The sequence below is a fragment of the Synchiropus splendidus genome, chromosome 6 (genome assembly GCF_027744825.2).
Source record: "Synchiropus splendidus isolate RoL2022-P1 chromosome 6, RoL_Sspl_1.0, whole genome shotgun sequence".
NCBI classification, from domain to species: Eukaryota; Metazoa; Chordata; class Actinopteri; order Syngnathiformes; family Callionymidae; genus Synchiropus; species Synchiropus splendidus.
The window spans coordinates 7,939,359-7,953,897 of NC_071339.1; the positions used below are offsets into that span (position 1 = coordinate 7,939,359).

The 14,539-nt window shown below is 44.5% G+C and overlaps 1 protein-coding gene across 2 annotated transcripts; it reads right to left on the bottom strand.

Annotated features, from left to right (window-relative positions):
* Window positions 1-1,216: 1,216 nt before the first annotated feature.
* On the bottom strand, window positions 1,217-14,134 carry dhrs3b (dehydrogenase/reductase (SDR family) member 3b). Of its 2 annotated transcripts, XM_053869290.1 has the most exons (7): window positions 13,879-14,134; window positions 13,604-13,753; window positions 6,762-6,905; window positions 6,179-6,298; window positions 4,170-4,408; window positions 3,892-4,017; window positions 1,217-2,328 (listed from the first exon to the last, which is right to left on the bottom strand). In XM_053869290.1, exons 2-7 carry the CDS (start codon window positions 13,751-13,753, stop codon window positions 2,244-2,246), a joined length of 864 nt encoding a protein of 287 aa, XP_053725265.1. In that variant the 5' UTR covers window positions 13,879-14,134; the 3' UTR covers window positions 1,217-2,243. The 2 variants fall into 2 exon arrangements, with proteins under 2 accessions (XP_053725265.1, XP_053725263.1); XM_053869288.1 differs by having other exon boundaries at window positions 13,604-14,134.
* Between the last annotated feature and the right edge of the window lie 405 nt (window positions 14,135-14,539).

The following is a 14,539-nucleotide window of genomic DNA, read 5'->3' on the forward strand; positions in this document are numbered from 1 at the left end:
TGCCTGCCGCAGGAAAATAGCTCTCCTAGCTCCTTTTTGATTTATTCAGTATTTGGCTAACCTTGCTTTGAACCCACTCTGTGAGATTTCAAACAAATTCAGCCCTCCTCCTCAAGCGTACATGCCTCTTCAAGTTCCAACTCAACATGCTTCTTTCTTTCGCAATCCTGGAATGAGAAACAGGCTGCTGAGAAAGCCTCTGAAGATCTCCACCAGTGACCCAGCCCTGTGGAGGGATCACACTGTGTGGGCCTGTTGCAGGTGTACACAAGGGCACGTTTGGTTTGCAAGGGCGAGAGTTTATGAGCCCTGCTTGGCAGCCAAACTCCATCCCGACTTGTTTGCAGCCTGTCAGATTAGATTCTGACTTGAGCACTGATATGGTGGCCCACTATGCATCTGGATCCCTTCAAGTACAAGGTTTTATTGCGCTCAATTTTGTGTTTTTTTTTTAAACAGTTCCCTCAATTTTCAATGACGCTTTCTGAGCAGGGATGTGGGAGTGTGTGAAATTTCATCTTTAACAAAAGAGATCATTATTCTGAAGGCATGCTGCCGCTCATTTAAGTCGTGGCAGTGCGCAACAAATGTTTCCATGTATTGGAAACCTTAGGTGGAAGAGAGACGTTGATGCCAGGATGCGCCAGCGTCTCTCTAGACGCTGACTAGCGCCATGTTGGGCCTGTCCCAATTCTCACCTAACCCTTGTTTTTGGCCCTAACATTCGGTTTGCGTGTTAATGTGTAGTGTGTCCCAATACTGTTTAAGAATGAGGGCACTCGCTGTTCACCACTTGAAATGATCCCTTCAAACCAAGGGGGCTGCGGTTATCAGTACAAGACTTTTCTAAAATGGGCAGCAGAGAGGCACAGTGACGTTGGGTGACTTGTCCAAGAGGTAGTAGGTGAAAACCGAACGGGACCTAAAATGGAACATTGTGGGAAACCACAGGTAAATATGGCTGTGGGTGAAACAAAGTTTCCTATGGTGACTGACGATATTCAGTCAGAGCAATAAGACTGGAACCAGTTGACATGAAACACTCTTGAGTGATAACTGGGTTTTACTTAAAACTCTACAACAAGACAATGTAACATTCTAGAACATATACTTTATAAAATAAGGGAAAACTGACATCTCAAATTAGGAGTTTTATTAGCGATGATATGCATCTTAGCAACAATAAAACGCTTTATTAAACATTTAATCCCCTCAATATGTGTAGTAACCAGTCAGTTGTATAGTTGCTTCTACGGAATCTGTATCTCTGCAAAATATTCCCTCTTTTCCCTCAGACCAGCCACAATATCACAACTGTTTCTACTGGTGGTGGAAGATATAAGACATAAAACCTGTGGCTGCACAGGTTTATTCCATTTTAGTTTGTGCTTTATGCTCATATTTGGCAATTCATCTACTCTGACTCGTTCCAGGTGTTGGCCACGCTTTCAGGCCCTAATAACATCTTTGGTCAAAAGGGACCAAATATGAAGCTGCCTTGATCTCATCCACTGAATGTGACTCCAGGGCGCTCCTTGGCCAAGTATTAAAACATTCAAATAAAGTTTGGTCAATGATGTTGGAGTAGCCGCTCAGTTTGGAGAGTTTTCGTCTTATATTATGACCAAAATGATATGAAATGTTCCAGACACAAGTGACCAGCCTTTTTAGCATTCATTCTCACACGCCTCTCTTCATCCCCATGCTGCGATTTTGACAGTTGGGAACAAACAATAATGCTGATGCCGCGCACACCGTGTTTTTATGTTTTGACAACATTGTTTGTCACAGTCAATGAACTCACACCCGAAATAAATCACAGGTGCTATCACCCGCGGAGTCAAAACCCAGACACACAAAACAATGCGCACCTTGCAAGAGTCTATTTTCGGCAGGCACAAAGAAACAAAGTGTATCTCTCAAACTGCTTTTTATTATCTTGTTTTGATTTAATGACACAGTAAAATCAATTTCAAAAAGAAGGAACCATCAAAACAGACTAAAAAGCTCCCACAGCAACTACTAGTTCAGATCTATGCATGGCTTCTGTTTAAAGTGAGATTGCGGTCAGTCCCACGTCCTCTGACACGTACGATCTTCTGTCTGTCAATGGCAGCAGTTGCTGCAGCATCTCAAAATCCATTCAGCAAATGTCTTCACGCTGCAAAAGGATGTCCTCAGTGGCATCTTAAGGTCCGTATTCCCTTTATTAAGTCTCAGCGTTGCTTAGGTCACTTGCAGTCTCATGTCCTTCCTTTAAATGTGTTCATGCAGGTATAACTCCCAGTAAACTTGTGGATTTCTTCAAGTGCAACTTGTGGCACGAAGCTGGGAAGAAGGAGAAACAGGAGTGTTGTGGTTAAAAGACAGCTACACCAACATATCTCGAAGAGACAACACCATACTGTAAGGGTAACATATGGCCTGCAACCAATATCACGATAAATTGAGCTTGTTTACCTCAGTGTTGTACATGTTGGGAAGATAGTTCTACAAAAAAATATGCGGCTCAACCTTCAACTTTGATTTCACTTCATGTATTATCCCAATATCAATTGGTTTATTATTTGTAAAGACTATTTTTTACTCTTCACACATACACAACGCTGTTTATGTGGCATAACTAGGTGTAAGACGGTCAATGTTTGGAGTTAAATTTCAATGAACATGAACAACTTCTTGCAGTATAGGTTTGGGGGAAAATTGTTTCAGTGAAGGCTGTGACCCGTTTCTCACCCTAACACTTGTTTTTGACCCTAACAGTGGGTTTTGTGTGCTCATGTGTAAGTGTAGTGTGTCCCAATACTCCTAAGACCGAGGTCACTCGCCGTTCACCACTTGAAGTGATCCCTTCAAACCGAGAGGGCTCCGGAGCTGACTTGAAACCAAGTGGGAATATAAAGTGTGGATAGATCTCCAGGATACGAAAGTACGTTATTTAAAAACAATGTTGGATAGGACAACAGGACATTTTAGCAGCGAGGACAACTCTTCTGTTGGTTTACTTTGTCTCGTATCCCACGTTAGCGACCCAAATGGTCAATACAATACAACAATACAACATGTACTGTATGCTTTTATTTCTCCTTCCAGGCTAACGCAAACATCACCATACTAACAGATCTATCACCGCAACATAGCGGTGAAGCCGAAGCAAGAGGGAGCAAAAACATTGAGCATTTCTTAAAAGTCTCCAACGCAGCACGGCAGCCAATGACACATTGTCTTTACGCGTGACACGTGAAGTGTTGTCCCAATTCTTAGGGACGTCAATCACTTCACTTAGTTGTCGGAGGGCACTTCATAGTGGAAGGCGCTCCAGACCAAGTGCTAGTGTTAGGGGGAGGAATGGGACACAGCCAAAGACAGACCCCAAAAGCCCAAAAGTGATGCTCACTGTAAGTCGCATGACAAGCAGGGTGAATGATATAGTTAATTTTGTGACGCTAATAGCTTGAATGTTACCCTTTTATGCTGACTATGGATCGGAGTAGTCACATGACCACACAGGTTTTACCCCGTCTTAAAGAGAATGCACATTGCCTTCCAAAACACATGTTCAGAACAGACATTTATTTTCTTTGTTACAAAAATTCCAAATTTACCAACAAGGGCAAAATGACATCGGTTATCATGGTAAAATTCGGTAACGGTACATTTTCAGCTTATCGCCCAGGCCTGGTATTGTTATTTATTATTATTATTAGTATTATTTCCTCTCACTCAATAGTTCATCAGGACTTCAGCTTTGTCTTATCATCACAGCTATTCTTATTGACTCTCAAGGAAACGCACCCAACTCACAGCCCTCGCACTTGCCAGCTCCTCCTGCAGTATTCTAACTTGTGGACGTAAGTCATGTTCTCAAAAAAGTCTTATGAGTGTACGTACCTTTTTAAAGTCACAAGGACATTCATGGTCCAGGGCAGGTAGAGAAACGCTTTGTCTGCTCGCACTGCATCGACACTCTTCTGGGCGACAACCTCGGGTTTGAGAGGGGGGAAGAGTTGGGGGAATCTAAGAAGGGAAAAATAGAGACTTAAATTTGGAGTTACAAAAAAAAAGATGGGAGGGCATGTTGGCTTTGTAGGTTGCACTCTGCTCACTTGGATATATCATGTTCTTCCAACAAACTAAGACTCTTTGAATGTCTCAATGATCAGTCTTACCTGACTCTCATGCCCTGGAACATTTCTGTATTGGTGTGGAAGGGAAGCACTGTGGTGCAGCTGACACCCGGGCAGTCCAACAGGCCGAGTGTCAAGCTCTCCATGAAAGCCAGTGATGAGGCTTTGGAGGTGCAGTAGTCAATGGCCCCTGGGATGGGAGACTGAGACAGGATGGAGTTGATGCACAATACATGGCCATGCTGCAGCTCCAGCATCCTTGGCAGAAAAGCTTTTGTAGTCTGATGAGAGAAAGAGAGAAAATTGGAGGGATGGTACGCAACGGGAAAAAAACTGTGAAAATGAATCCACAGTTTTCGCAGCCATTCCTTTTCAAATGATAACTGCATTCCTGCCTGCATATCCCACAAAGCTTTTGATCTCCATACAAACACTGAAATGCCAAGAGCTTGAAATCCCTGTCTGAGGTTTCAGGCAATTTGGAAATACCCCACTTAACCTCCTGTAATAACAGCTCTGACTGACGTGTCTGGAGATGCAGTCGATATATGCTGACACGCGAGAATCAGAGTATGAAGACGGTAGAGAAGGAAGAAGGAAATCCCCCTCTTAATCTGCATCTAAAAGAGTCTTGCTTTGTGACAAGGGCCTCATTGTGTTTCAGTGAGCAGTCATGCCGACATGACCTCATGCATGTGATCTGCAAAGACGTAAGCAGTTGGGACGGTAATGTTGCAAAAATAGTCATTCGAAGGTGAACTCACATCCCAGGCCGCATTGTGTGGTCCCTAGTCTTCTGGCAGAACATTGACAATATTCCCCACAGCAATGACAGTAACATACTGCCTGGTCAAAAAACAACACCACCCAGATTTAACTGAGGACATAAGCGTGGGCCTCATATTGGATGAGGGTCCAGCAATGCTATGTGTCCAAAGAATGAGGCCAACTCACAAACTCAATTTTCAGAATTTCTGCCACGATGGCACTGACAAATTCCTACACGCAATGTCAGGATTCATCTGGCTGAAAGATGAGATTGGTTGGTAGCAGATCTTAAGTGGACAGTCATCAGTGAGATGAGGTCAATGTGAAAAAAACGAAACCACCACTCTCCAAGTTTATCCTGTAAAAAGTTGAGGAAGAGAGGTGACATATCTGACTATGACCTCTCTCTTACCATTAAGCAGTTTTAATTCTTATAGGCAGGTAGGTCTTCTATATACTGTAACTCTTCAAGGAGATAAAAAATCCAAAAACCTTGCAGCCTGCAGCAACTATTCTGTCAAAAGGAGCACTGAAAAACATTTAATGCGATGTGAGACGTTGTAGTTTGGTGAATCTCATGAGACTTTACATACTGGTCTCTTGAAGCGGGACTCCAAAACGAGAGCACTGCATTTCTGAAAGTTTCCACTCCGGACATTTTCAAACGTTTCAGATTCAGGTGGTAAACGAACGCTGCACCCGACTCCAAAACAGCGACTGACCTGCTCATCTAGCTCAGTGAAATTAATCATTATTTCTTGGGCAGTTGGCTTAGCGTTCCGAATATCACGCTCGGACCGGCGGGTGTTGCTAAGCGGTACCTGCGCTAACAGCCTGCTGCAGAGGAACCAGCGCTCTCACTTTCACAAGCCCTTAAAACGTGCTCTGTCAAGTGCTGGTGGTTTAAATGGCGTATTTAATTTTGACACTCTTCCTGGCACAGCATTTTCCTGTGCATGTGCTGCAGGATGCAAACTTCACGTGACAGATAGAAAGAAGCTCCACAGCAGGCATGCTGCTGCCGAGTGAGCAGCAGGGATGGAGGAGCGTCAGGTGATCGGTTGTTACAGGTAGTGATCGGCGACCGATACTTTCGGAGCATCCCCACTCATAGTGCACTTAGACAATGACCTTGTCACCTTGACAGGTGTGGTTGAGTGCATCCAGATGGTCAACTTCTATGGGAAGAGTTCTAAATGGTCGCTAAGCTCAATAAGCAACGCAATTGTGACCCATCTTTGCTACCTTTGGGCCCGTTTCCGTGACCTTTACATATCACTTACCCAAAACTGTCCCATGGTGTTGATGTGTTGCGACTTGAGAAGAGCGTCGTCATCACTGTCCATCAGACTTTTGCCGTGAACTACTGCTGCGTTGTTCACCACTATTGTGACGTCGCCCACCTGCGAAGGAAAACAATAATTGATTACCAGCAAGGACAACTTACATTCACCTTCTGTTAACCACCGCTTAGTCCTGTTCAGGGTCGGAGGAGTGCTGGAGCCAATCCCAGCAGGTCAGGGCGAGAGGCAGGAATACACCCTGGACAGGTTGCCAGTCCATCGCAGGGCACACGCACGCACAGCTATGGGCAACTTTAGAGTGTCCAATTAACCTAGTGAGCATGTCTTTGGGTTGTGGGAGTACCCGGAGAAAACCCATGGAGGCACAGGGAGAACATGCAGACTTCACCCAGAAAGGTCGAGAGCTCGATCAGAGCCCTAAACATTTTGCAAAGCAGCAGCATTGCGCCACTGTGGACAACATTCTGATGTTATGTCTACACCTGTCAGTCAACACAAGTAGGAAGACAGCAAGAATTGTCGTGTCAGAGACTGACATTGCTTTGCAGACGAGTTGTCCTACCTTTTCTCTAACCACTTTGGCTTGCTTGTAAACTTCCTCCCGATTAGCCACATCACATATGAAGTAATGGCACTCCGTTCCTGAGAGAGAAATCTCCTCAGCAGTCTCTTTGAGGCACTTCTCCGTCCGTCCCCAGAGGATTAGCTGCAAATGATCAAACACCATCGTAAATGAAACAGTGAGAATATCAAATGCGTCAAATCCATGTTTGTGCTTTATCTTTGAGAAGATTATCAGGGACTTCAACAAACAGTTTTGCGCAGGATTATAAAGACTCAGGGGATGCTGCGTGAGTGAACTGGCATTTGAGCAGGGAACGCTGAGTTGGATGGCGATGGTGGTGTTGGGGCGCGGGGGCGGGTGGGAGGGGGGCAGGGAGGGGTTGATTGGGCAATTAGATCTGTCAGTTTTTGGGGTCAGGGAAAGGTAATGAAATCAGGGGGTGAGCCCTCCTCATCTCTCACACAAATTCTCAAAGAGATTACACAGCCTGTTGGGCAGATGAGCTCTGTCATTTCTGGTCAGGAAGTCTGCAAACAGTGCGTGTGTGTGAAGCGCGTGAGGACGCCAGAGTGGGACGTAGCTGCTCGCCCATGACCGAGGTTAATAGTTGAGTAAAAAGTCTACTGGAAAGTGATCTGGCGTATCCACGCAACAGTGAGTTTGCATGTCAAATGGATCTGCTCGGAGTTACTCGTGATGACTTGCCGAAGTAACCACTTGGAAAATGAAGACTTAACCCTCGCAACTGATTCACTGTCATGAAAATGGCAATAGCACCAAGGAACTTTGTAGAAGTCAGCATTTGCTAATAATCTGATTTCAAAATATTTTGCTGTGGTGACCAGGTGTGAGTTTGAGACCAACTCATTCCTTTCTGGTTATTTTCTGCCAGTTTTTTTTTAATTTCATGTACATTAAAAGCTGGCAAAATTCATCAGAAACAATATCACAGATAAATATTGATGACATAATTTTTAAAAAGATTATTAAAAATGCAATTTTATTTGACTTAAAGTTAAATCATTGTTAATAATTATTAAACATCCATTATGTCCATCACTGCACGGATAAATATCACTTATCACTGAGAATAAAAAAGTTCAACTGAGGGGTCTATATTATATCAGAAGAGTGTAGTAGCCCTTTCGCTGCCTTCAGAGCGACGTACTAGTGTTTAAGAAGGAGAAAGTGAATCTGTGTTGAAATTATGATCATATTGGACTGAAAAACACAAGGCAATGATTTTGTGCAGCTGCAGGATAGAAAGACAAAATATTGTGTGTAGCATACACTCTTTTAATTTGGACTATCATTGGACAAATATATGGATTTTTAGAGGCTAAAGAGTTTCACGCTGCCTCGTCACATCAAACCGATGAAAACACAGTTGTTTTATTGACCTTAAAGCACTGAAATGCACTGTTTTCGCACGCGTGTCCGCAGCTCCGCCAACAGGGCCGATCTCCTGCAGAACCGGAGACGAGAAGCAGCAGCTGAGACCGGCTGTGGAACTTTGAACACACGGGCAAAAACAGTGCATTTTAAGCGCTTTAATGTAAATAAAAGATGTGAGAAGTTTCATGATTCAAGTTCAGAACATTGCCAAGTTTGTTTCATGTCAGGCTCCATGCTGAACACTGAAAAGTAGTTTAGAAGTGATTCTTAAACCGGGTGCACCACTGACCTTTCTACGGCGCAGACACTGCACCCGCGGCTTATGTATGAACAAGATCTTTTTTTCCTCCTTAAATTTAGCGGTTGTGGCTAATGTTCCGGCGTGCTCGACTTTATGGTAACATGTTCAGCGTCCAGACCAACTGTGGCGGTAATACAAGAAGGTTTTACAGTCAATAACGCACAAGACCCACTTGTGTGGAATGCAGTCTGCTGTCCTATCAGTTGGGGGATCCTCAAAGCTTTCATCTGGTCCTTTGTGTTTGCTTCATTTGCAAGGGTATTTGACTAATCTGCAGAGGCAGGCAGGTCTTGCTAAACAACCAAAAGCTTTTAATTTGGGCCTAACAAACAAAGCTGACAGCTCTTATTAAAATCCCGTACTCCCACTGCAGCCCCTCTATTTTAGTGGCATTTCATTTGTAAGGTTCATCACCCCTCACAACACAGCACCCTCAGCGCAAACAAGCACCGGCCAAATTGCTGATCAAAGTAAGAAAACAGTTATTTAACTGCTCAAACACAATTTCCTATCAGCACCGGTTGAACGAGTGCCCGAAGCGAGACCTCGCGAGCGCGAGGCTGGCACCCAATACTACCCAAGGTATAGCTTGTTGCTCCGGCTGAATGGCTGTGATACTCTATATCTCGGGTTTGAATATATGGGTGGGTATTAACCCTTCTATTCACACCCATTGTGTGGACCAGCAGAGAGGTGGCAGACAGTGGGGGCAGCAGGAGTTCAGGAGGCAGTCGCCTGCCGCTGTCTAATTACTGCAGAGACAGCAAGGTCAGTTGCAGGGCAATACCCAGCTGGGAGCAGTGTGCTTCCCGCCTCCAGCACAACACACACAAGGCTGCCATCACAGGCATCGTCGCTTCTTTGTAATGATCTCTTTGTGACATGTTAACCACACAAAAATCTGTTTTTAAGCAGCAAGCACTTATAGTTACAGGGGCTTTGATTCACTCTTCTGTTTCCCAGTGTTGGGTCTTCTGAGAAACCCTCTCTCAGGGCTCCAAACTTTTTTTTTTTTTCCTGAAATTACTTCGGTCTGGGTTATTGTTTCAGTTTCGTTCTGCAGCAGATCTTCCCAAACAGCAGATGAGTAGAGGCCCTGGCTCTGTTTGCAAGCGCTAAACTCTCCAACTTGTAGGATCCTTTCATCAAATCTTGAACCGTGAAAACACCAACGCACACAGAGAGAGAGAAATAACGATGAGCACAAAAGGTGCTTGAACGGGGGTGAGCTGAAGTTCATAATGGGGTTAGCCCATGAGAGTGCGACCTTCACTGCTGCACCGAATAGAAACCATCAAAACGAATCGCACGATCGCAAGGAGAATAGTTTGTTTCTCTGAACGCGGTTCATAATTAAGTACTCCAAAAATGACTCCCGTCTGCTTCGCTTGGCTCCATATTGACAACCATGTCGAAGAAATAGTGAAAATACAACCCAAAAAAGAACCAAATGACCTTTTCCCCGAGTCTGACACTGCAGGGTGACGCGGGACTTCTCGGCTTTAGTGACCATTACAAGCCTATTTCCTTATTGGGACGGGTCTGGTGAGAGAGTCATTGTCAGGCACATTACTACAGGTGTTATTTTCAAAGCTTTCACACCTTGAGAACGCTCAACAATGATGTGCTGAAAAGCTCGCTGACATCCTTTGTTGTGCAGCTGCAAAGTGAAGCTATTAAAGACCCCTTTTTTCAGCTCAGTCCCTCGAGGAATCGTCACTGAAAGACAGGGCTTCTTCTCTTGCAATGTTTTCCTATTTACACTCTCGCTACGGCGTCGTGTCACACCAGTACAGATAATTACTACCCATGCTGTTGCTCTCAAAGCTGGTTTTCGGGCTCTGATTTTTCTCTGCATCATGGATTACATCTGAGATGTTGGGGAAATGCAGCAGCTGGTCATAACACATATTCTCTAACAGGTCCAGTGGTGGCTCATGAGGCGCTTGACTGTTTAACGTTCTCCCGTAGACAACTGGAGTTGGAGATGATGACAGGAGCGGCAGTGTGGGGATAGGAGTGGTGAGTGTGCAGGACAGTCAGTCAGTTATTCCTGTCCACCTACCTTTAAACTGTGAAGATTGGTTTGTAAATGAGTAGTGAATCACTCATTTTGTGCAACCGGCTAACATCACTGTAAAGGGATTCACACTTGGCCTGAGTCCGATTCGCCCCTGCTGTGCAGCCTCACACCTCTGCGCCTCAGGCTATGTCCCTTTTTTCCTCCTCACATGGCGGCGCTCTGTGCAAAATAGCTGGTTTGTGACCCACGACAAAGCACTTCTCAAGGAAGTCGGCATCAGTCAGGTGACACGAGCCCCAACCTTTTTTTATTATGGGCTTGGCACGTCACCTCAGATATGAACTCATGACAGACCTCTGCCACGGCTGTAACAGAATGTGGCGTTTCACAGCCAAAACTAAACATGAAAGAGTGTTGTCATGTTATATTACAAGAAAATAGCAGAAACAAGTTGTGTAATATGGGCTGATTTATCCACACAAGTCTCACAACAAGTTGGACAAAGTGAGCAAGGCTACAGACGATTGAGCGATTTTTCTGTCAGTCTCTGAGAGTCTGGTAATCTTCAGTCACTTCAGAAAAAAATAGGATGTTTCCTCGCTGTTCTCCGCAGCTGTGAGATCACAGCAATGAAAACAGTTACTGCGGAGCACAGCATCATTCATTTAAATAAATCAGTCTGTCAATAAAATCAGCCTAATAAATACATGTCGTTCACTATCAAACGCCAGCTGCGCTGCACTTGTCTGCTGCTGCTGCGGCTGCTCAGTTTATGAGGTTGTTTTTGAACACTGTTGCCAACCCAGACAGCGATCAGACCCATTAGTGCTCTGCATGTATCATGTGTGTGTGGAGTCACACGTAGTTTCCAGCATCTAACACCATGTCATCTGAGGCTATATCTTTCAAAGATTGTTGAAAAGATACCTGACTTCAGGGAGATGCCACATGCAAAGGGCCCAACTTGGAAGCAGTCAATCACTGCAGGGAACCACGAGGGATCTGGCTGAACTACCGGGGAAAATGATGGGGTGCATGAAGAACATGAACCTAAACTGCATTTCAGTTCAGTGGCACATTTTCACTCAACTCAAACATGGATGGCTGACCGCAAATATAATCCACCCCTTAAAAAAGAAGGTCAGTGTGAACCATAGGCCCTGGGGTCAGGTCATTGACCAGAGACGTGCAGTAGCTCAGTTTTGAAACCTAATATATTCTGATCACATTCTGCAAAACTACCAGGTAGAAACACTCTTTTCATGGACACCAGTGTGATGACACTACGAGTAGGGCATTATTCAGGCACCGCTGAGAAAAACGCCCTCCTAGCTAAAAGCCTACATAACAATAAACTTGTTTTCACATGATGCTGTAATTCATTATTTGATTTCCCTATTAAAATGATGGGTTTTATTACAATATACCAACAGTGTCGCACTATATCGCTATGTATCGTACCACCATTGAGATACTTATTGTATCATAAGATTCCTGCAAATACATAGCCACAGTCTGAATGAGTTCCAACCAGCGATATGTAGTGAGGTGTGACTCGAAATGACAGTGCTACTGTGTCATCAGTGGTAGTAGTAGTAGTAGAGCAGTAATAAAGGATGTACGACATGCTGGTAGTTTACATTATTCAGTCTAATGCCTTTTCGATAAACAAACGTATTGGTCCTGGCAGGTTCTGGTTCTGGCATGGCATAAAGTTATTTAGGAACAAACAGATGAGCAAGCACTCAAGTGAGACAGGTGTAAGTGATCTCTTTTCCACCAGCGAGACTGCTCCCCAAAACAGTTTTGGCAACCCAACTGACCTGTACACGAATGAATGTCAGCTTAGCATTTCCCTTTAATCACCTCAGTCAGCCATAAAATCAGTCTGGGCTTGCCCTCCGAGTGACTCAAGTGGTTGTGTAATACTTGAACCGAAATTGAGGGCAGAGTCTCCGGTCTCAATGGACCAACAGAGGCCATGAACTCTGCTTTGAGAGGAAAATACGCTTGCTCTACAAGACAGCTGGAACACCTGAGGATGGTGTTTTCCAAATCAGCTTGACACTCCAGCAACATTTTTGGACCGGCGTCAACAGACATTAAAGGAGGGATTGTTCCATTCTAGCCAGAGAAATGGCGTGCATGTGTATTGGAGCTCATCCTCGGCAGTTTATCAGTGCAACACTAGTGGGTCAGCATCTGACTCGCTCCACTAACAGCATCTAAAGTAAAGGAAAGAACGGCAAGAGTTCTCTGGTTTATTGGACCACCTTTGTTACCCAGTTTATCTTAGCTGGAGGCTTTATGAAATCATTTTCAGGACAACTAGGAAGCCAAAAACAAAGGAGCTCAAACAATCTGCTCGGTCTCATAAAAACAAAACACTCTTCAATGAGCAATTCAGATTATATTCAGGTCTTATTGACTTGCTGGGATGTGACCAAAACTTAAGATGCAGCTTGACTGACTCGGGATATAAGACGAGGGGCTGAGGTGAAAAGATAGCTCAAGAATAGCCACCTCTGCTGAGGCTGCTTGCACCCTTGACAGTGCCTTCAGAGGAGGAAGGTGAATTTCTGAAGTGCTTTGAACCAGCCAGTCACATGAGAACAGTAGAAGTTAAAGTGATCTACCGGAAGGTGACAGTGTTCGTGCAGCCAAACTTGACATGAAAGTTTCATCCATTAGAGACTCGGAGTAGAGCTGCAGGGTTAGCGATATGATGGGTCAAAAACATGCCTTTGATGAAAACAAATAGCAAAAAAATGTTCCCAGGAGCCTAAAAATGACTAATTCTTCTTGAATTCCGTCACTGTTTAAGTACATAATAGTCTCTCAGTACACGTCTTTACTGAACATATCTGAGCTTTGATCTTGTGCCCTGACCCAGATCTTTGCTCATTCACAATCTCCGACTCTATTAAAAAATAGAATAATCAATAATTGACACAAATCCAACTTACAAAAAGTTTTCAAGTTGAAGCATTTTCTTCAGCCATGTCAAATTTGACGAGTAAATGTTTTTAATAAAGTTGCTTCATTTTAAATGTTTGGTTATTGTTCATTTCAGTCCCAAACGATTCCAGTGACCCACGTGAGAAACAAGTCTGGAGTTACCTTTCTGACCCCGTGTCGAGCGAACTCTTTCGCCAGGTGGCGTCCGATGCCTCGACCCCCGCCGGTGATCAACACCACCTCCTTCCCCAAGTCCTTTCTCCTGGTCGGAAGCAGCCAGAAGAAACTGGCTCTGGCCACATAGTAGAGCATCTGGAAGGGGAAGAGAGCCATGCGACATGCGCTCTTCAGCTCCATGGGCGCCTTTGGTTCAAGTTTCCGTGCGCAGAACTCCTTTAAAAATATATATTAAAAACAAAACAAACAAAAAAAATCACCTGCGCCCAGAAAAAGCCTCGCTGTCAGGCGCCGGTGGAGAGCTGGAGAAGAGTTCGAGCATGTTCGTGGAGCGGGTTCACTCCGCTGACAACTGCTGTCAGACCCAGATTGAGGAGTCCAGATCCGAGCTGAGCGCTCCTGCGTCTGCTCCTCTGCTTTATATATGTCCGCCCCCGTTCACGACCCCCGGTACTTCCACTGGTCGAAGGTCCGGGGTGAACTCGAGGGGAGGTTCGGAAGGACATTAATCCTGATTGACACGTTTAACCGGGGATGGCTATGGCTTGTGCGCGCGCCTGCTCCCCACCCCCTTCACGGATGCGCTGCGGTGGTTCTCAAGCTGTGGCCCTGCCCCCCCTACTGGGCCGTTCCACTGCGAGCCAGGTCCAGAAGTTCAAGGTGCTTGTTCAGATGCCTATTCTCTTTATTGTTATCAATGAGTCGTGTAAAAAAAAAAAAAAAAAAAAAAAAAAATCTGTGAGACTGCTCCCCATTCTTTCTTTCTTTCTTTCTTTTTTATTAAAAGTGAATGTAATGTGTTTGTGTCTAGATTTAAAGGAACAGGTCTTCACTTAAGGTTCTAAAATAAATAACTCAACTTGGATAACAAAATACATCTACACATTTGTAACAAAGAATTCACATCATTGTGAAGGTAAA

Bases quoted from the DNA above. Each gene is read 5' to 3' on its own strand.
- dhrs3b (XM_053869288.1), bottom strand. From the start codon at position 13,798: ATGGAGCTGAAGAGCGCATGTCGCATGGCTCTCTTCCCCTTCCAGATG. The intron at 6,299-6,761 runs GTAGGACAACTC...TTTCCTTCGCAG, and splicing joins CCAAAGTGGTTAGAGAAAAG to GTGGGCGACGTCACAATAGT. The intron at 2,329-3,891 runs GTACGTACACTC...CCTTCTTCCCAG, and splicing joins GTCCTTGTGACTTTAAAAAG to CTTCGTGCCACAAGTTGCAC.